Consider the following 22,452-nt stretch of genomic DNA (forward strand, 5'->3'; position numbering starts at 1 on the left):
TTCCTTTGAGGGACAGTAAAAGTAAAGGAGAAGATCTGAGTACAGGGTGTGAAAGCAACAGTCACAAAAAAAAACTCTAGCAAAACTCCCTGTGATATACATGCAAGATATTTTATCTTTTTTTTTCTTAACAGAGGTCGCTGTAGAACAATGGTAGGCTGGCATGCCCTGGTTGGGTCATCATCTGCAGCACTGTTTGATGAGTTAGCACCCAAGCTCCAGGGGGCTGTATAAAGGGACCTGGGAAGCGGAGGCAGGCAGCGAGGGGATTCACCTGCCACCAGGAGCAGCAACCTGCCCCCATGCCCCCCTTCTGCCTGCTGGAGAGAGCATAGGGGATGCTTTGTGTCTTGCGTTGTGTCTGGCTGACATTTCTGCCCCAGGGCTGAGAGAGTACGAGCCCACCCATAACCTCTGACTCCTCAGTGTGGGCACCTACCCCCAGAACGGATATTTTTTTTGTTTTAACCCGGGCACAAACCCCAGCCAGGGGCCTGAGGAAGGGCCCTTGGAAGCTCCCTGCGGGTCCCAGGGGATGCAGGGAGCACAGGAGGGGTGTGTGGAGGGGCAGCTTTCTGCTCTGCCACATGCAGGTTTCAGCCTGGAGAAAAGGAGGCTCAGGGGCGACCTTATCGCTCTCTACAGGTACCTCAAGGGAGGCTGTAGCGAGGTGGGGGTTGGCCTGTTCTCCCACGTGCCTGGTGACAGGACGAGGGGGAATGGGCTTAAGTTGCGCCAGGGGAGTTTTAGGTTGGATCTTAGGAAGAACTTCTTTACTGAAAGGGTTGTTAGGCATTGGAACAGGCTGCCCAGGGAAGTGGTGGAGTCACCATCCCTGGAAGTCTTCAAAAGACGTTTAGATGTAGAGCTTAGGGATATGGTTTAGTGGGGACTGCTAGCGTTAGGTCAGAGGTTGGACTCGATGATCTTGAGGTCTCTTCCAACCTAGAAATTCTGTGATTCTGTGATTCTGTGCGCTGCCCGAAAAAAAACGTGCTTAGGAGACAAAGAACCCTTCCAGTTTATTTTGCTGATGCTCAATGCCCACTCCGGTCCGTTACGTTTACGTTTAACGACCACTCCCCCACACAACCCTCACGCCCCCCTCACACCCAAGATGGCGCCCCCCTCACCCCCCCGTTTCCCGCCTTAGCCCCGCCCCTCCCGCCGGGCCTCCATGACCCTCCCCCCCCCCCCGCCCCCCTTCCCTCCCCCTCCCCTTCCCGCCGCGCAGTGCTGACCGCTTCCGGCGGCCGCTGAGGTGCGCGGCGCATGCGCAGAGCGCGGCGGCGGGGTCGCGGAAGCGGGCGGGCGGCCGAGGCTGAGGCGCCCCCGCGGCGGGGGAGGCCTGGGCCGGCCCGCAGCGCCCCGCCATGGAGGAGAAGTACAGCGGGCAGGCCTTGGCCGCCGGCGGCGTCCTGGGGCCCGTGGATGTGCCCAGCGCGCGGTAACGGCCGCGCCGGGGGGCAGGAGGGTGAAGGGACAGGGCCTTGGGGGGGGGGGGTAGAGGGGGCGGGGGAGGCAGGGCCTCAGCCGTGAGGTGTTTTGGGGGGGGTGTGGATTGAGTTGGGGGGGAGTGAAGGGGGTTGGGGGTGTGTGGAAAGGGTTGGGGTGTGTGTAGAGGGGCGTGGAGGGGGTTAGGGGGTGTGTGAAGGGGGTGTAGAGGGGATTGGGGGTGTGTGGAAAGAATTGGGGGGTATGGAATGGGGCTGGGGGGTGTGTGGAGGGGTTAGAGGGGGTGTGGAGGGGATTGGGGGGTGTGTAGAGGGGTGTGGAGGGGGTTGGGGAGGTGTGGACAGGGTTGGGGAGGCATAGAGGGGTGTGGAATGGGGTTGGAGGGGTATGTGGAGGGCATTGGGGGTCTGTGGAAAGGGTCAGGAGTGGTGTGGAGGGGGTAGGGGGTGTGGAAAGGGTCGGGGGGTGTGTAGAGGGGTGTGGAGGGGGTTGGGGGGGGATGTGGAAGGGGCTGGGGGGTGTAGAGGGGTGGGGAAGGGGCTGGGGGGTGTAGAGGGGTGGGGAAGGGGCTGGGGGGTTGTGGAATGGGGCCAAGGGGGATGTGGAAGGGGCCGGGGGGGTGTGAAGGGGATTGGAGCTGTGCGGAAAGGGTTGGAGGGTTGTAGAGAAGTGTGGAAGAGGTTGGGGGAGGTGTGGAAGGGGTTAAGGGAGTGTAGAGGGTTGTGGAGGGGGCTGGGGGGTGTCTGGAGGGGGTGTGGAGGGGTTTGGGGGTGTGTAGAAAGGGTCAAGGAGTGTGTGGAAAGGTCTGGGGGGTGTATAGAGGGGTGTGGAGGGGGTTCGGCGTGTTTGGCAGTTCCCAGTGCTGATTTTGTCCTGTCTCCCACAGGCTGACGCGGTATGTTGTGCTGCTGTGCTTCACGAAGTTCCTGAAAGCCGTGGGGCTCTTCGAGTCCTACGACCTGCTGAAGGTGGTCCACCTCGTGCAGTTCATCTTCGTGGTGAAGCTGGGGTGAGTGTGCAGGGGGAGGCGCCTGTCGGGTGCAGCACGCTGTGGCTGTGGGGCTCAGGGTCCATGTCAGGATCGTACTGGGGGCTGTGTTGTTGTGGAGTGATCAAGGAGGAAAGGACGTTAGGTGGATCAAGGAAATGTGCTGATCACACCAGTGTTTTTCTCTCTCGTCTGCGCTCGTAATAATTTCAGAAGCTGCAAAAGGCTACTTAAGAATTGATGATTTATGATGGTACTGGGTATAGAAAACTTAGGTGTGTCCAGATTTTCTTAAGAAGTAAAAGATGAGTGCGTTCCTGTACAACGTGTATTCTTGTAGATCTTACAAGCTTCGACTGATGTTTTTCCCTGATTGACAATTAAAGTGTAGAAATTGATAGCAAATATACAGAACCAGCCTTTGATAACATACAGGCATGGTCCTACTTCGTGTTCAGCTGATACAATGTGGAAAAGCATTTCTGTAGGTTGGCAGCACTGAAATGTTTGGAACTTCATTTCCTCCCTTTTATTTCCATTTTGTTGACATTTTGGGGCTTTTTAGTAGTGTGTTCCCAAATAGCATGGTCTTTTTTTTCCCTGATCACAGTTGAGGAAGTAATGTCTTGTTTTCTGTCATTTCTAACAGGACTTTGTAGTCAGCATTCAGTATGTGAGGAGGTCTTTGGGTGTATGCATTTTGCTAACAGAAGGTAGATTATTACTATTGTACCAACATTCTCCTAAACATTTTTCTGAGATCAGTTATTCTGGGTTTTGTAAACCAAGGGTAGATTTATTCAAGCATGGTATTGCTAGATTGCCAAGGGAAGTGGTTGTCCCGTTCTGCCCTGCACTGCTGCAGCCTCACCTCAAGTACTGTATGCGGTTCTGGGCACTGCAACAAAAGAAGGGCATAAAACTATTAGAGGGTGTCCAAAGGAGGGCTGCAAAGGTGGTGAAGGGTCTAGAGAGCAAGACGTATGAGGACTGGCTGAGGTCCCTGGGTTTGCTCAGCCCCGAGCAGAGCAGGCTGAGGGGAGGCCTCATGGCGGCCTGCAGCTCCCTCACGAGGGGAGCGGAGGGGCAGGCGCTGAGCTCTGCTCTCTGGGGACAGCGACAGGACCCGAGGGAACGGCATGGAGCTGGGACAGGGGAGGGTCAGGCTGGGGGTTAGGGAAAGGGTCTGCACCCAGAGGGTGCTCGGGCACGGGGACAGGCTCCCCAGGGCAGTGGGCACAGCACCGAGCCTGACAGAGTTCAGGAAGCATTTAGACAACACTCAGATATCTGGTCTGATTTGGGGGTGTCCTTTGTGGAGCCAGGAGATGGAGTCAGTGATTCTTGTGGGTTCCTTCCAATTCATGGCGTTGAATTGGATTCAGGGCCAATTCAGAACAGGTCATTGACTGTTTCCTGAAGATCTTATATGTAAAACTGACCAGAACCAAACTTACCACAGAACACTCTTATTATCACTGAATTTCTAGGTTGGAAGAGACCTCAAGATCATCGAGTCCAACCTCTGACCTAACGCTAGCAGTCCCCACTAAACCATATCCCTAAGCTCTACATCTAAAACTTTTTACTAGTCAACTACTACTACTAAAACTTTTAAAACTAAAACTACTAAAACTTTTTACTCATCAACTTTTTACTAGTATCTGAAAAATACAACTGAATAATGTGGGCTTTTAGTGAAAAATAGAGGAAGCTCTTTTGTAAACAAAGTGTGATATGAGGAGAGCTGGTTTGAATAAGAAGCTAACTGTTAATGCATTAATAGAGAAAACTTTCTCTTTTTAACAGGTCTGCGTTTTTTATGGTTTTATTTCAAAAACCATTTTCTTCTGGAAAGGTTGTAACCAAGCGTCAGGTGAGTTGACATATGTAATAGTAGTTCACATCTTTGTAGATACTCCTGGCAACGTGGCTCTTATCAGAAATCACTCAGGAAGAGGAACAAAGGTTCCTCCACTTGGCAGATGTGGTTACAATTTCCAGAAGTATGTAACTGACTTCTTGTCTGCTGCACTGTAAAACGCAATCAACATTTTTAGCTTTTGTTAGTTCCCGTAGATAGTTTGGCAAAAGATTGGTCTTTGGCTCCATGCACGCATTTATTTATATGAGGATTGGATTGTTGAAAAGAGCTTAGTTGGCTCAGCAGACTTTGACAGTCCCAAACAGCAATTTCCGGTCTGCTGGGGTGTCAAAGTGCTCCAGCTGTGCCTCTCTAACCCACCAGAGTGCTTTCTGCAGGCAGTGTTACAATGAGGTCTAGCTGCTCTTAAGAACCATGTGGAGTTCCTGAGAAGTAAGAGTAGGGCTCAGACTGCAATCTATTCATTTGTAAGAAATAATTTTTTCTACCAGTCCCATATTCATCTTGTTTGCATATAGTTGTGTATGCAAAAACTTCATCTATGCTCAGTTACCGGAATATGTACTAACTGGATATAATCTGAAGGATAGCCTCAGAAATGTTCCAAATTTTAACTGCTTTCATGATTAGCCATATGTGGTAGAATTTTAAAGTGAACAGAAATAAATTGCATCTTTGATTCGTGTTCAGAAAATCTTTTTATGGTTTCATTTTTGCTTAAAAGTAAAAAATAAAAATAAATCTTAAAAAATGAATTTTCAAGATGTGATGTTAGTCATGCATTTAATGCATTTCCAAACTGATTTTTTTTAAACTGGCATTTAAAGTTAATAACGTATTGAATAACTGAATTATAAACTTATGTGTTATACTAAGAATAGTTTAACACATGCATAAATATTTGTAAAATTAAGGTTTTAGTTTCTGTATCTTAGATGGTTTATCTAGTGCTGTCTATGTTTATCAGATAGGAACCTGTCAACAATGCTAATTTCTAAACGGACTTCAATTTTTTCAGTATATATCTAGAATGCTCTTTTTTTTTTTTTTTTTTTTTTTTTTTTAAGAGTTCTTGTGAGAGCTGTATCATACAGTCTAGTACTGTGGTAGAAAATAAATGCAAAAATTGTCCCTAATACGTTTAAACGGACCAAAGCTGCCTGGCAAAGTAGATAAGAAAAAAATAATTGTACTCTAAATTTTGCAGAACTTGCAGAGTATATGTTTTCCCCTGTATTTCTACAGCTGAAAGAATGTCTATGACATGTTTATTTTGAAACTGTGGAGAAAACGATAATGAAATACCTTTCTTTTGCAGTGGATCAAAATTTTTAAGCATGCCATTGTGGGATGCATCATTTCACTCTTGTGGTTTTTTGGCCTTACTCTTTGTGGACCACTCAGGTAAATATATATTTACTGTAAACAAGGTTTTGTCTTTTTAAAGTAATTTTTGTTATCTTTTCCTCATCTTTGCCTTTGTTTTTCACTTTATATCGGTCAGCCTGTGTTGCCAGCATTGATTTATTTTTTTTAATGGACTTTCATGGTTTTTCCTGAGTCTGTTTTACTTGGGAGAAGTTGCATGTAATTTTCTCCAGAACTTTTCATTTTCTTTAGTCATTGTTGGACAAGATTCCAGTGAAATTCTTGACAATGCTTAAACCATTGGTGTGAGTGATACAGTAAGTTAACTTCTACTGAGTGTGGTTTTCGTTGTTACCTTAGTGTTGTTTCTGTAACCCCATTTCTGCTACATGTAACCATTTGAAATCCATGGCTTGACAGCTAGTGACAGGAGCTTGTGTTACTGTGCCAGGTGACTAGAATTCATTTCCCTGTTTATTGCAGGGTACTCTTTTAAGTCTGTGGTTGTATGGTTGAATTGGGTAGCATTAGTGCACATCCCCTGCATGAAATCACTTATGCTCTCTGTTAGCATTAAGGAATAACTAGCAATAAGAGAATGACAAAAAAAACAGTAGTATGTTAGAAAAGTATCTTTCTTTAGAGGAAAAGTAAAGCCTTAAATGGTATATTTTATGAAGTTGATGATTTACTCTCTATGCATCAGAAAGCATACTTAAGAATAAAAACATTTTTTTACTGAAAGGAGTGTGAAGCCTTGGAACAAGGCTGCTCAGGGAAGTAGTTGAGTCACCATCCCTGGAGGTATTTAAAAGACGTGTAAATGTCGTGCTTAGGGACAGGGTATAGTGGTAGACTTGGCAGTGGTAGGTCATCAGTTGGGCTTGGTGGTCTTAGCGGTCTTTTCCAGCCTGAATGATTCTATGAATAATAGGATTTCTTTAAGAAATATTGTAGTGCCTTTCTGAATACTAGGTCTTCCTAGCATTTTGCCTTCCAATAGCATGGTCCCTGGTGGGTTGTAATTGTGCAAGGAACAGCTGAAAATGTTGGTAAATTTGACAATGATTGTTACTCTCATGTTCTGCCCTGGAAAGCTGTTGATGCAGCTTGTTAGTCAGCCTACGCTACCTGAAGGAGAATGTGTGCAAGTCAGAATTTCTTGTTTTCAGTAGATAAAAGGTTCTGAGATTGCATAAGCTACCTAGTAGATTATCAACACTTCAGTGAACGAGATGTTAAATGACAGGACAGGGCCTCTTTTTCAGGGCGCCAGAAACTTTATTTTGAGAATACAAAATGTGAATTGTAATGGGAATAACTTTTCCATCTTGAGCAAGTTACTACTGTCTTGCATTACTACAAGGAAGTTACAGTTTAAAGTAGTCCATAAATGCATATTTTTGATCTGTTACTTGTCTTAAGAAGTTCTTTTTTTTTCTGATATATTTGGATGTCACTGGTTAGACCTCTTGCAGGTGGAGGCAAATAGATCTGCAGTTATCCTTTTGAGCTGCTTAAACTTGCTGTTTGAACAGCAGGATAAATCTCTAACCTTGCTGTCACTGAATTTTAGCTGAAATGTATGCTGTCAAGCTCTTGAAGCAAACTCCTTTAAATGGAGGTGGGACCTGAGTATTTATTTCACTTTTTTTTTTATAGGACATTGCTGCTATTTGAACACAGTGATGTGGTTGTGCTATCACTCCTTAGTGTCTTGTTCACAAGCTCAGGTGGAGGACCAGCAAAGGTATTTAAATACAAGTATTACTTTACCCAAAACAAAGAGTGCTTTAGACCAATTTTCGTAGTAGCTGTGTGGTTTTTTGACCTTAATTTTTGCACCGCAGCATTCTTTGTAAATGGATTTGGGGTTCAAACCAACAAAAGGACATACATGTGTGCAGTGGTCTTGGCCCTCAGCCACTGACAGCCGCAACACAGATTCCTGCCTAACCTACTTGGTATCTGAAACTTTTCACATGCTTTATTTTTCTGACAAAAAAGTTGTAACTGCTTTAATTTGTGTATAAGCCTGCATCTGCTGAATTCTTGGCCCTCTCTTTCACTTAATCAGATTTATACGTAAGACATCTTTTGTGTGAGTCCCGTCACACACAATTTCAAAAGATACTGTGAAATCATGCCTAATCAGCCTTAAATGGAATAAACTGATCCCAGCATTTAGCAGTCTTTGGTCACTTTCATTCAAAAACAGTGATGGCTGAAGGAAAATACCTGCTGATGTTGTATGCTTGAGGCTAGAGGACTTGCAGTATAAGAAAAAGTCTGGATTTTGACTCAGGCTTTTAGTTTCAAAATTGCCTTTTAAGTTCTACTGGAGTCCCAAAGATGTTCTAAGGTTTTTCTTAGAGTAGCATCAACAGCACAATTATCTTATGATGCTCTATCACACCCACACACCTCCTCAAGCTGAGATTGTTTAGGGCATGCAGCATGAAACCGTTCATCAAAAAGATAAATTCTTTCTCCAGCCATTCACTCCAATGGTAAGCTTAGAGCTTACCCTTCGAGAGAGAAGTTCTTTGTGAATCTGTATCTTAGTAGATTACACCTAACAGTTAAGCTGCACATCTAAGATAGCAGAAACATGGGATTGAAAATCCTATCCTCTGAATGTTTCAGCTTTATGAAGGGAACTGTGGTAAAAGGAAGTCATCCAATTTTCCAAAACAATATTGTGATTGCTGTGTTTAAGTTCATAGGATGAATTGTAATAATGGCTTTTAGCTGTAGGTCAGTGTTTTGCCAAGATGATGAATACCAAATTTGCAGTATTTTAAGTCAGGGTAGACAAGTAGACTTCTCAGGCAGCAGGGAGTTCATAATCACTTCTGTCTCTTCGTCATGAAAGCACTTGCAGAGCTCTGATTTCTTAGAGCCTTCACACAGGGCTGTAGCCTTTACCTCCCCTAGGACAAAATTCTACAGTTTATCAATTAGATCTTGTTTATAGCTCCTTGATACTACACAGAATATTAAGGCTTAATATAAGGCTTAAGTAGCTATACATTCTGACAGGCAGAAATACACTGTAAAGAAAGAAGCAAACATCTGAAGTTCGTAAGATTCAGTGTTCTTGTGTGTTAGAGTGGTGATTTACCCTGGGTTATATAACAAATCTAGAAACTGGAATAAATATGAAATTATGTTGTCACAGTCAGCTTCCTGCAGAAATGTTTCTTTCTTCATGCTTTTCTTACTGAACTAAAGTATGCCTACATTGACAGGGGGGTTGGGAGGGAGAATTCCTAGAATTTTTGACATTAATCTTTTACAGCGTACTGTAACTGTTTTTCTTCCAGACAAGAGGTGCTGCATTTTTCATCATTGCTGTCATCTGCTTACTACTTTTTGATAATGATGACCTCATGGCTAAAATAGCAGAGCATCGTATCCTTTCTTGCTGTGTGTTAAGAACAAGTGCTTATTTCTACTGGAGCCGGGAGAATAGAATGCTAAGTTGAATGCACCAAATTAAATATACTTGTATTTTTCTTGATAGGAATCTGGGCTTACAAGAATATTACAGCATAAGATTTTACTTCACATCTAAATGCTGGTATTTGCAGATGAATGAACGGCACTGCTTGCTTTGCCGATAAAATCTGTGGCTGTGTTTTAAGTTCAGTAGTAGTTAAAGGCTGCCTTGCCCTTTGTACATATCAGACCACTGAGGATTGCTTCCTTGGTCAGCTTTCCTTTTATAGAAATTCTGTACATAGTGCCTGTAGCCTCAGTGTGTGCAGTAAACGATTGGCAGCCTGCCTGGCAGCCCTTCTGTTATATTGAGAAAAATTGTACTTGTGCTCCAAACCTAGCTTCCAAAGCCACTAAGTATGTGAATTCTTAAGTTTCCAACAGGTCTCAGCATAGTGAAGCCTACTGGAAAGAGGCGTTGTATTTAAGGGTGAAAAGTAACAACACAGTCATAGCAACGACAGTAAGGTGAAAGTAAACTTTCTTGAGGAAGGGTGAAAACGTGGAATTACAGATGCAAATGGTATATTCAGAAACAGTATTGATTACTCACTTAAAACCCAGTTAATTAAATTGATTGATTGTCAGAGTGCCTTTTAGTAAGTAGTTTTCCCAAAAGCTATCAGTAGTTGAGTATTTGCTAGATTGTGCTCGTCAATTACTCTTTAGTCTTCTAAATTTTCTAATCAGTGTCTAATTTCTCTTAGTTTTCTAAATTTTAGGTATATATAAACTGAAAAAATACAGATCATGTTTTAGACACATTTTTTATAGATCATAGACACATTTTTATAAATCATTTTTTTAGACACATTGCCGTTCTAGTGCTTTTAGTAAAAACTGAATTTCAATGCTATTGAGTATATTTTTCTAAGTCTCGTTGACAAGATTAATGTAAACTCTGTATCTTGACTGATACGCAGTATTTGATAGTGAACATGTTCTTGTGTTTTAAACTATTATTAACTATTTTCTGTTGAAATATTTTCACCTTTCATGAGTTTTAAGTATCTCCCAAACTTGTAACACTTACTTTGCTTACTTCTGTTTCTGTGGTCTTTTGCTACCTCTGCCTGTTCTTTGGTGCGAGAAAAAAAAAAATCATCTAATGAAATACTTCCTTAATTATGTTTAGCTGAGGGGCATCATGACAGTGCTCTTACCCACGTTCTGTATACAGTCATTGCTTTCCTGGGTGTTGCAGATCACAAGGTAAATTACTTGTATTTTAGTAGGGTGATGGGTATTTGAGTTTTATAGGTAAAAATTTCAGCAGCTCAGAGTTCAGAAAAGCCTGAATCAAAACCAAAAAGTTCAATGCTCCCACTCCAAAGTAGAACTAAATGTGCACTATAGTTTTTGCATCTTGACAAAGTTTTGGAAATACTAGAAAGAAGCCAAAGTGATATGACCCTTTGAAGTTTATGTATGCTTTCAACGCTTCTTTTGTTTTATAATGGAGGATGGGTATTTTAAGATCAAGTCTTTTATGTTTTCTCTTTCTCCTCTATGTTGTCCATTGACAATTTGCTGCTGTTGTATGCCAGTTAATGTTATTGTGAATTTTAAACCTCAATTTAAAAAAAAAAAAAAAAAGTAGGCCGTTGTGGATAATGCAACAGTATAATCATGTACATTGATTGCTTTATAATTTATGTATTATTGCTATAACTAGAATAACAATCAGAGGAAATACTCCATCTTTGTTTTCAGTTGATAAGGAAAACATGTTAACCTTTTTCATGTAAATATGACTTTGTTTAGAGTGAGATATTAGACTCACGAGAAATGCTGGTGGGATCTCTCTGCCTTTCCAGGGAGGAGTACTGCTCCTGGTACTGGCATTGTGTTGTAAGGTTGGTTTTCACATGGCTTCCCGAAAGCTTTCCGTAGATGTAGGTGGAGCCAAACGCCTTCAAGCTTTGTCTCATCTTGTTTCTGTCCTTCTATTGTGCCCATGGGTCATCGTCCTCTCTCTGACAACAGAGGTAAGATATCAAGTACACACTGGCAAAAATAAATCACTTTTCATAATGCTTCTGTTTGTGAAACGCAACTTAAGTGTGTTTTAAAAGAAAAACTTAAAACTACAAAATTTGCCATCTTTATTCTTCTAGAAAGCTGTGATTGAAGTTGTTCCTCTATATTTTGATGTGCATCTTCGTATGATACCTTAATTTTCTCTTTTATATGATAACATTATTTTCTCTTTCTAGCTTCAAATATATCCTGGATTCTTTTACTAACATTAAACATGGATTAATTACTATAAATACACATTTTGTTTTATTTTTTCATGAGCAGTATATATTGTAATTGAAAAAACATGTTAATTATGACTTCATGCTTAGACTAGAAGCATAATAGAATAGTGCAAGCATGGCATTGCACGTAGCATTGCTTTTAAGCACAGGAAGGTATTTTAAATAAGCTACACAGATGCCTTTGTCTTTCTGTAGCTTGAACGTTGGTTTTATATGATCAATTGAAAATATTAAAGAACTGATGGATTGATGAAAACACAATGAAAGTAGACTGGATTTAATGCTGTAATGGTGAACATATATAATATCTAATGGTGAACAATCCTGTTTGAAATGTGTTTGTTTTCATTGCAGAGTAAAGTAGAATCTTGGTCTTCTCTCATCATGCCTTTCATAACAGTCATCTTTTTTGTTGTGATCTTGGATTTCTACGTGGAGTCCATATGCTCCGTCAAGATGGAAGCTTCCAAGTGTGCTCGATACGGATCCTTTCTTATTTTCGTTAGTGCGCTGCTTTTTGGCAACTTCTGGACACATCCAATAACAGACCAACTTCGAGCTATGAACAAACCACCACACCATGAAAGCACAGAGCACGTTCTTTCTGGAGGAGTGGTAGTGAGTGCTGTCTTCTTTATTTTATGTACGTACTTATATTTCTCTTTTAATATATCTGTTATCCATGTTTCTTTGAAGCCAGTAAAAAAATGGCTGTGTGCAAAATGCTTCTGAATGAGCTTTTTATGGATTCCTTTGAATAAAAAGAGCCTGCAACATTGTCCCTTTACCATACAAACAAAAAATGCAATACCCATTTTTGTTGTGGAAGTGATGATCTGATCCTACATACCAGTGAAGTGTAACGGTGAACCTTAAGATGAAGTTGGCAATCATTCTGCTGCCTTAAAATTTCTAGTAAGCTTTGATTGCTGATAAAACACATTGTTTCTAAGCTTCACAGCTGTTTCATAAAAACAAAAACTTCAATACTTTCTTTGCAGCTGCCAATATCCTGTCATCCCCCTCCAGGAAAGGGCAGAAGGGCACACTTATTGGCTATTCCCCTGAAGGCACTCCTCTGTACAACTTCATGGGTGATGCAATACAGCAAAGTTCTCAGTCATTACCCCGGTTTATTAAAGAGTCACTGAAACAGATCCTAGAAGAGTATGATTCTAGGCAAATCTTCTATTTTCTGTGTCTAAATCTGGTAAGTCTTCTTGTATTTGTTTTTTTTTTTCTATCTCAGTTGTACAGTATTAAGAGTTACTATTTAAATGCTTCCCATGATTGGTTGTTTTTTGTTTTGCTTCTGATGACCCTAGACACAGTATTTTCATTAGATAGAATCTTAAAATAGTAGAATTTTATGCTAATCATGTAGAAAGTGGCAGGTTACACTGATCCTTTGTCACAATGGAGCACTGGTTCTATGTGTAACTGTTACACCAGTAACTAAAAACAGGTGTGTACTGGGTCTGGCTGGAATGTTAACTTTCCCGGCAGCAGCCATTCAGTGCCGTACTCTGTGCTTGTAGCTGGAGCAGCAGTGTTGTCACACCAGTGTTGTGTCTACTGCTGAGCAGCAGTGGCACAGCATTGGGCCTTTCTCTGGCCCTCCTAGGGGGTGGGCAAAAAAGTGAGGAGAGAGGCATCACTGGGGCGGCTGACCTAAACCAATCAAAGGGATATTCCATACCATGTGGTGTCACACTCAGCAATAAAAGGTGGAAACAGGAAGAAGAGGGGAGGGGTGGGCTCTCGTTGAGAAGATGTCGGTCCTCCTCTCGAACACCGGCTGCGTGCGTTGAGGCCTTGCTTCAAGGACGTGGTCAATCATCGCTCATTTGTGGGAAGTAGAGAGTAATTTCTTTCCTCTGCACTTCCATATCGCTTTCATTTATTTTGTTTGTTTGTTTTCCTCCCTTTTTCCCCTTTCCCTTTTATTTCCCCTTAGTTAAATTGTTTAGTTCATGGTAGTCTTTATTTAATTATTATAATTATCTCCCTTTAATTAAATTATCCTTATCTCAACCCGTGAGTTGTTCTTTGCTTTACTTCTCCCCCTCCTTATCTAAAGGAGGGGGAGTGAGAGAGCGGTTGTGGGGTTTAGCTGCCCAGCACGGTAAAACCACCACAAGGTGTAATAGTAACAACAGTTGGATCCTGTTCAAGATGGAGGTATCTCAATGTTACCAGTAGACAAGCTGAAACTATTAAGGCCTTCCTGGCTGGAAATGGCAAAATAGTAAAGAGTGGGATAGAATAATGTCATTTTGGACCAAACAGTTTTCATTTCTAGCTTGTTTATCATGAATAGGAAAAGGCCATGAAGTAGGCATGAATCTTTAATCTGCAGAGATCTCTGTTCATTCCTTGGTTGTTATCCAATAAAATGGGGAAAAGTCTGAAGTATCCATTACAACTTTAAGAAATTCCATTATGAAATGTAAAAGACAGGAAAGGAAGTCTGTAGGCAGACCAGTTAATAGTAGTAAATCATGCGTATGATAGTAAATCATACAAGGAAGATGTTTGTATTAAAAATGTTCCTTTGTGTACCCTTCTCAAAACTAATTCCTAAGATTTAAGCAGTCAACTAATCAGGGAAGAAATTTTTTACACAGCAGGGTTCTAGGAAGTAATTGGGAATAGCTTCAGCTGCATTTTTTAATAAAATCGATTTTTTTGAATTCTCTCTGATTTGGAATCTGGAGAAGAATTGATAGCAGTTAATTTAGTCAACTATTGGCGACTGTAAATGGCTACGTATTTCAGCCACTCTGATGCTGATCCTTGATTCTCTACACAGTGCTCAAGCTAGCCTAACATGAAGAACAACTACCTTCCTTTAGATATTTATAAGTTGACAGGTTGTATACTTTATATGTATATAAATACACACACATATATAAAATGAAACGGGTGTTCATAGGAGGTTTGGATTCAGATCCCAGAATCCCAGAATGGTTGAGGTTGGCAGGGCCCTCTGAAGGCCAGCTGGTCCAACCTCCCTCCTCAAGCAGGGGCACCCAGAGCAGGTTGCACAAAACCACGTCACAGGTGGCTTTTAAAGATCCAAGAGGGGAGACTCTACAACATCTCTGGCCAACCAGTGCCAGTGCTCCATCACCTGCACAGTTAAACAGTGTACCCTTATATTTAGACAGAGTGATGGAACTTCTTTTCCTACTTCAATTGAACTTTTTTATTTTTCAGTGATTTACAACAACTTTTGAAAAATGAGTCCATAAGTGGCTGACTTGAAGCTATTGTGAAACTGCAATAATTACACCCATCCTGAGTACTCGTTTGTGTACACACTTAATAGGAAATGTGTATAAACAGAATTGCTTTCTACGTTCATGATAGATCACATCAAAGTAGTTACACTGTTTTGTGACAGTGCTTAAAATTTTGTCTGTATCGTATTAGTTTAAAATTCTAAATGAAAACATAGATGTCCTTATTTACTCATGTATCTAAGGCTTTAAGGGAGGGTTGGTGCAAGAATACCCCTTCATAGACTTGGAATATATCACCTGTTTTTCTTTAATTGGAGGAGAAAGAAAATGTTCTGGAAATATTTAGAATGGTACCTTTTGAAAACTAGCAGGCATACTATGAAAAGAATTTCTGGCTGGCTGCCAAGACGTTAAATTACAATTTAATCTTCATGGAAAAATTCAAACTTTTCTTCATTTTAGGCTTTCACTTTTGTGGAGCTTTTTTATGGAGTATGGACCAATAGCCTTGGTCTTATATCTGATGGATTTCACATGCTTTTTGATTGCTCTGCACTAGTGATGGGGCTTTTTGCAGCACTGATGACAAGGTGGAAAGCAACCCGTATATTTTCCTACGGGTATGTATATTAACTTCTTTAATGACTACATGAAAATTATCCTACTTGCTCATTTTCAAAATGTCCTACTATAACAGTATGTTTAATATTTTTTAATTGTGTGTGCTTCTCTGTTTTTGTGTTATTGTTTTTTTTTTTGCTGTCATTTCTGTTCTCCTGGTCGTGACATTCCACTCCTATCCCAGCCTAAAAGTGCATGAAATTTCTTTAGTGTTAATCTCTACAAATAAATCTTTATCAATGTGAATAATATTTAGTAATTGTATCATTGTATATATGTATGTATTTTATAACAAAAATATGTTGAAAGTTGATGTTCATATGGGGATTTCACTTCCAATGACATAAGTAAAACTTGTGCCTAGCCATTTAGCAGCTTGGATTCCTATGTTTGTAGCATATATTACAAAAAAAATGTGTTATTAAAATTGTGCTATTGATACATGGACAGTTGTGAACTATTGGTCAGAAATAAATAGCTAAGCTAAAATCAGCTAAGGTTTGATTTTGTGGCATTGAGAGGAAAAAAAGAAACTCAGAGTTGTATTAGACATTTTACAACTTCATTTGTTATTACTTTGAAATTTGTTCAGGATACTCGTTCTTTGCTCTCAAAAGTGCTTACGTTGGCTTTCAGATATGGACGTGTAGAAATTCTCTCTGGTTTTATTAATGGCCTCTTCCTGATGGTAATTGCTTTCTTTGTCTTCATGGAATCGGTGGCCAGACTGGTAGATCCGCCAGACATAGACACAAATATGCTAACTGTAAGTTGTGTCATTACATTTGAATGTTGTTTTGCAGTTGATGGTCCATTTATGCTCATGCTTAATATTAAAGAAAAAAAAGGGACTAAAGTTGTATACTCAAGATCTAAATTATGACTTGACCCTTTAATGCATAATTCCTTTATTTATCAAATTTGTAGTTACTGACTTTGTTTTCTGTATGACACACATGTGAATTCACGTGTGTCATACCAGAAAACAAGATGCGTTTTCACAATGTGTGTGTCAATTTTACCTACGTAAAAATTGAGAACTTTTTTTGTAGGTAAAATTAGAGGCATACATTGCTAGAGTCAGGGCCTGATTTTTATTTTTGTCTTTCTAATCTTCAGTGTTTGTCCCACTTTCACTACCAATTTTTCTGCTTGGAGGTGGGGAGGGTGTTACCCTCTGTACATGAGTCCTATTTGCATAGCCAAGGAGAGATCTGGTAGCCCCCAAGCAGGACTTATTTAGCTCCTGTATTAGGTAGAATTACAGTAATTTTTTTCAAGAGAAGTATAGAATAATATGCAGACAGATAAAAAGCACAACTCAAACAGTAATGCAGTAATTGTATTAACTACTACTTCAGTTAACTACAATTTTAGGTGACTGTACATGTCCTAAATATTCTTAGACTTTTTTTTTTTTTGCCAATGAATGACAGCAGAGCAAAGCTTGTAGCCAAGTCACATTCTCTTTTTGAAAGTAAATGAAACCAACCCCTTCTTTGTCACAATTTTTGGGTGTTAGGCTTTGCATTTTGCTGGTAGTTGGTGGGTGGGATTTTGGGGAGGAGTAGGAGGAATTGTATTTTATTTTTTTTAGAGGAAAATATAATTCCTTGGAAACCAGCTGTATGCTTGTATGCTGACATCTTGCTGATGAGGAGCCCACACTGGAATAATCCTTCTGTTCATGTTAATGCTTCCAGGTTTTTCTTAGTTTAGGTGTACAGTGTTTCTGATTACTATGTTCTAGGAAAAAAAAAAAATGAACACCTGAACACCTAGCAAGATGTAGTGACGTTAAAGGCTTCTCTCCCTCTCACAGCCAGTCTCTGTCGGAGGGCTGATCGTAAACCTTGTTGGTATCTGTGCCTTTAGCCACGCGCACTCCCACGGGGCTTCTCGCGGAGGCTGTCATTCACACGACCACAGCCATTCTCACCACGGGCATGGCCACGGCCACAGCCACGGGCACGGCCATTCCCACAGCGACCACGGCCACAGCCATGGACATTCCCATGGGTCTTCTGGAGGAGGCATGAACACCAACATGAGAGGCAAGTACGGATTGTTAAACCATAAGTGACGTAGGTGTTCTCCAGCAGAATTTATAGATTTACATAATCAAACCCAGTACTGCGTACCATTCCTAAAATATTCCTCCAGAAGTGATCTGGCAATCAATTAATGTGGTATACATTAATTTCTCAAAGTGTTTTTTCATAAGTGAGTTTGACTTGAAGAAATGTAGCTTAAATTGTTTCTTCACACAGCTCTCTCAGATGTGGGTAATACCGAGGGACCAATAAAAAACATTAATCTACAGTCTTAATAACTAGTCATCATAAACATTACTGAAAAAAATCTGAAGTTGTTATTTCAGAGTTCCATCTCAAAATGCAAGTAGAAGGTCTCTGTCTATAAAGTTACTGCCATACTTCGATGTGTCATGTTACAACTGATTGTAAATCACTGGGGGGAAGGGATAAAGAAGCAGGAAGAGCAAATGCAGACCTGGAATCTGGGATGTGAAGCAATATGCTTCTGTTTGGATTTAAGAAGATAAAGTGGTAAAGATGAAATTTTGTTTTCCAAATTTAAAATTGGAAGCTGATGACAGCAGTATATTTAAAATTGCAGAATAGCTGCTGCTTAGAATCTTCTTCCTTTCTAGTGAGAAGGTAGTTCTGTAGCAACTGTTTCACTTACAAAAATCTATAAAGGAATGGGCTTTTGTGTAAACTTGTCGGAGCACCAGCGTTTTAGCTAAGAGACTGATGTTTCATTGATTATTTTCCATCAGTCATAGTTTAGTTGACTCCTCCATTGACAAATATTTTTGTGAAGTCTGCCCATACTCTTTCTTCCAAATCCTTGTAGTTAATAAGCGCTAGTTTTAGAAATGCTTAAAAATTACTTTTTCTGTACCATTTGAGTGTACACTGGAAATAATGCCCACGATTAATTATTCTTATTATTTGTAGGTAGACAATATTCTTATAAAATCTGAACAGAGTTAGCATACAATAAACAATTGATAACTATCAATAGTAGCACTCCGGTGCATTTCCAGTGATCTTTTTACTCCTGTTGAGGAGCAGTGTGTACTGATTCTTCTAGAGGGAGTAAAATGATGATGCTGTATAGTAATAATCGCACTAACAATATAAAGCTGCATTTACATTTTGTATAATTTGTAAAAGTCTGGCTGGATTATTGTACTGTAGAGTGAAAATGCGGTGTTTTTTTTAACATTGATTTGTGATTAAACATTAGGAAAACTAAATGTTTTGTTTCATTTTGTAGTAGTTTAGGCAAATGGTTACCTTTTCCTACCTTAAGGGATAGTACTACAGTAAAACCCACTGTGTTACCACTAATGAGCATATATGTACATTTTAAGCACAAGTGTTCAACTTAATCATTCAGTGTTTTGTTTTCAGGTGTGTTTCTGCATGTGTTAGCAGACACTCTTGGCAGTGTTGGTGTTATCGTATCCACAATATTTATTCAACAATTTGGATGGCTGATAGCTGATCCGCTCTGCTCTCTTTTTATTGCTACATTGATTTTTCTCAGTGTTATCCCACTGTTGAAAGATGCCTGTCAAGTGCTTTTGTTGAGGATACCTCCAGAACAGGAGAAAGATCTGCATGCTGCTTTAGAAAAGGTCAGAACTAAAATTCAAAATGCTTTCATATACAAACATGTGAAGCTGTGCCTTAATGCTGTGCTCTAAAAAAAAACCTGCTCACTACACTCAAGCAGTTCAGCTTGAGAGCTTCTGTTGTCCAAGACAACTTTATGTCTCCAGTTGTTTTAAATCTACTTGGCAGAGATGTGACAGGACTAGGAGTTCTACTGAATAAAGATGTTTTGTAACTAAAAAAAATTACCAAATTGGGTTTTATTCATTGGCACCACATATTGTTTTTTGCTTTTATGGATAGCATATGATTTGAGAAAAGTATGGTAGCAGTGTAAGAAAGGTGTAATGCTAAGAAAGTAACAGCAATTCCCAAAAGGTGAGAGCTGATGTGTACAATTCAGGTTATAGGATTTTATCTTGAGCCTGTGATAGGTTTTCTTAGTTGTCCCATACCATGAAGGACATGCTGGTTCAGAGTAGGTAAGATGGGAAAAGTAATGCTGTTTTCGCTAATTAACTTTCTCATTCTAATGCATTCTTCTCCTGCCTGCCATGCTAAGGTATCTACTTTGAAGCAGTAATTAGTCTTCACTGCTGGCTCAGTATCTGCCCAAAATCACACTGTAAATTTCAGCATGGAGGGCTCCTTGGTGTCAGAGAACTGAAAGAGGGAGAGATGTGTTCTTGTCTGTGTGAAAAATGAAAGAATATGTGGAAATTGGTCAGGAAAGGCTTGTGTCACGAAAGAATAGTGAGGTGCAGGTTGGAATGTTACCTTTTGAGTAGAGAAGACAAACTAGTTTTGTGAGACTGGGTGAAGAAGTACTTTTTGAAAAGTTGAAAAGCAAGTAATTAAATAGCAGGAAAACCATTTAAAAATTGCATTAATATCAGCTGATACAGTTGTCTTGGGTTGGCTGCAGACAGGTATCCACACAGCCACGTGCTTGCATTCCCCTACAACCACTGCGACCCTTAGTGGGTCAGGGAAGAGAAAAGGAAGAACAAAACCAAGCAAACTCATGGATCGATATAAAGGAAGTTTTACAGGTGCAGGAAAGTGTAGTGATTGGGAGGAAAGCAAGGAATGCGAAGGAAATCACTCATCTCTTCCCACAAGCAGGCTGATCCCCAGGCAGTCTAAGCAGTGGCCACTTTGAAAGCTGATAACCTCCTTCTTCCCCTATTTGAGTCCTTCTTCCCCTGTCTGAGGTTTTATTCCTGAGCACAATGTTATAGTATATAGAACACCCCTCGGCCAGCTGCCCCTGCTGTGTCTGCTCCCAGTTTCTGGCCTCGCCCCAGCCGATTTGCTGGACTAGGGGCAAAGCGGTGGAATCAGAGAAAGCCTCAACAATGTGCAAGCACTGCTTACCAAGAGTGGAAACACCAATGTGTTATTGACACCGTCTCGGCCACAAATCCAAAATAAAGCATTGTGCAGGTCTCTATGAAGAAAATTAATTCCATCTCAGCCAGACCTATTGCAAAGATCAATTTCAAAAAATTAGGAATTATGGAATTATGTTTCCGCACAACGTACAGCTATGATATCCTGGATAGTGTGGTAAGAGATGCCCTAGATACGCTGAAAAGGCCAGGCCAAAGTTGGTCTGTCTGTTGACGTTATTGTGACCTGAACAGTTTTTTTTTCTCATCCAATTTAGCATTATACTCTGCAGGGTTTTCCTTTAGTTTGACTTCTAACTTCCTGACAGTAGCAAGGTGGCCTTTAAGTGCTGCATTATTTCTGTGTGTGACTTAGGTCTGCCATAAAGCTTTGTTTCTGACTGAAATACTTGCTATCAATATGCATGTACATGCACAAGTTTAAAAAGTGTTCTTAAAATTAATTGTTGCTAATGTAATTTATTTTTTTTACAGATTCAAAAAATAGATGGGGTCATATCCTACAGAGATCCTCATTTTTGGTGTCACTCTGCAAGTGTTGTGGCAGGTACAATACATGTGCAAGTGGTCTCAGATGTGATGGAACAACGAATTGTACAGCAGGTAAGGTGCAAGGTTTCTAGACCCTATTCTCTTAATTTTTTACTCTGTATCCTTATTTCAGTCATAGAGTAAAGTCTGAAGCTGCAGTTTTTGATCATTTTTGTAAACTACTGTTTACAAAAATTACTACGTTAACATTTCAGAGATGGTCTCTAATGTTTGGCCTGCCAGCTTGGAATTGTTCGGTTGACCTAAAAGGGTCACGTGCTAAAACTTCTAAACAAAACAAAAAAGAGGAAAATAAAGAGAAAAAAACATTGTGAAATTATATCTACTGTGAGAAGAGGAGGAGGAGGTTAGGCTAGTTTCATGTTTCAAAACAGGCACTAAGTGAGAACTAGGGGGTTGTGAATGCTAATCATGGGTTTGTTGCTTGCTTACTAATTTTTTCAGCCTTGTTTTTGTCTTTCTCAAACACCTTCAAAAGGAGTTTATTTCCTTATGCAAAGCACTGAGAATATGTGTTATGCAGAAATCACAAAGCTGTGTTCTATGAAGCAGGTCTTCACTTTTCTGGGAAATTTAAATTCTTTATGATAATATATTTTTAATATGCAATATTTCATATTGAGAATATTGGAAAGTATTGTTAGATGCATATGAAGTGTTGTAATACTAATGTTAGCCATGATGTTTTATTCAGGTTACAGCAATTCTGAAAGATGCTGGGGTAAACAACCTAACTGTCCAAGTAGAGAAGGAAGCTTATTTTCAGCATATGTCCGGCCTCAGTACAGGATTTCAAGACGTCCTTGCAATGACTCAACAATTGGAATCTATGAAATACTACAAAGATGGTACTTACATCATGTGACAAAAAGTTGTGTTATTCAAAGGGTAAGTGGTGAAGCTGCAGGATTCCATATCTGTATTATTTTTGTCAGGAGGTCTTGCACATACCTGTACAGAAACAAATGTACTATACATTTGATTTTTTTAAAGCATTGTATCTTTATTAAGATCGGATCAAGATGCTTTTATAAAGGAAATTAGGACTAGAATATTTGCTGTATATGTGAGAATAATGGAAATCTTATATACTGTACATGATGTTAATAAAACAGGAATCTTGGCACTTGTGGATGAGCATGGATATATTCTGTACTTTCTCTTAAGTATGGTACATCATGATTGTAAATTTGTTAGCGGGGGAAATGGAAATAGTTTACATTGGAATATAAACAAAATCAGCTTAAAAATATTTTTCTTCCAAAAACAGTTGGAAGACTGAATAAAAAATATTCATGTATTTATTATGGGGGGTAAAAAACTAAGCTGAACACAAAGTCAAGTTTTTGCAGAGTTCGTTAGGAAATAAATATACAGTTTTTATGTTTTGTCTCTTCTTTTAACACTGATTTCTAAACTTAATTTCACTGAGTCAGAGCAAATAGTTGTTACCATTTTAAATTTGTATCAAATTACCTTTTTTAAGAAGAGAAATCCACTTTTGCATCTTTTCTCAT

The 22,452-nt window shown here is 40.1% G+C and overlaps 1 protein-coding gene across 1 annotated transcript; it reads left to right on the forward strand.

Moving 5' to 3' along the window:
• Positions 1-1,282: 1,282 nt before the first annotated feature.
• Positions 1,283-22,338, forward strand: SLC30A5 (solute carrier family 30 member 5). The gene is made up of 16 exons (XM_084304738.1): positions 1,283-1,447; positions 2,342-2,464; positions 4,253-4,319; positions 5,647-5,732; positions 7,359-7,446; positions 9,023-9,110; positions 10,333-10,409; positions 11,015-11,185; positions 11,816-12,104; positions 12,463-12,671; positions 15,169-15,326; positions 15,964-16,093; positions 17,150-17,381; positions 18,768-18,994; positions 20,858-20,986; positions 21,630-22,338. Exons 1-16 carry the CDS (start codon positions 1,374-1,376, stop codon positions 21,798-21,800), a joined length of 2,319 nt encoding a protein of 772 aa, XP_084160864.1. The 5' UTR covers positions 1,283-1,373; the 3' UTR covers positions 21,801-22,338.
• Positions 22,339-22,452: the final 114 nt, after the last annotated feature.

The sequence above is a fragment of the Netta rufina genome (genome assembly GCF_964035555.1).
Source record: "Netta rufina genome assembly, chromosome: Z".
In the NCBI taxonomy this organism is placed as follows: Eukaryota; Metazoa; Chordata; class Aves; order Anseriformes; family Anatidae; genus Netta; species Netta rufina.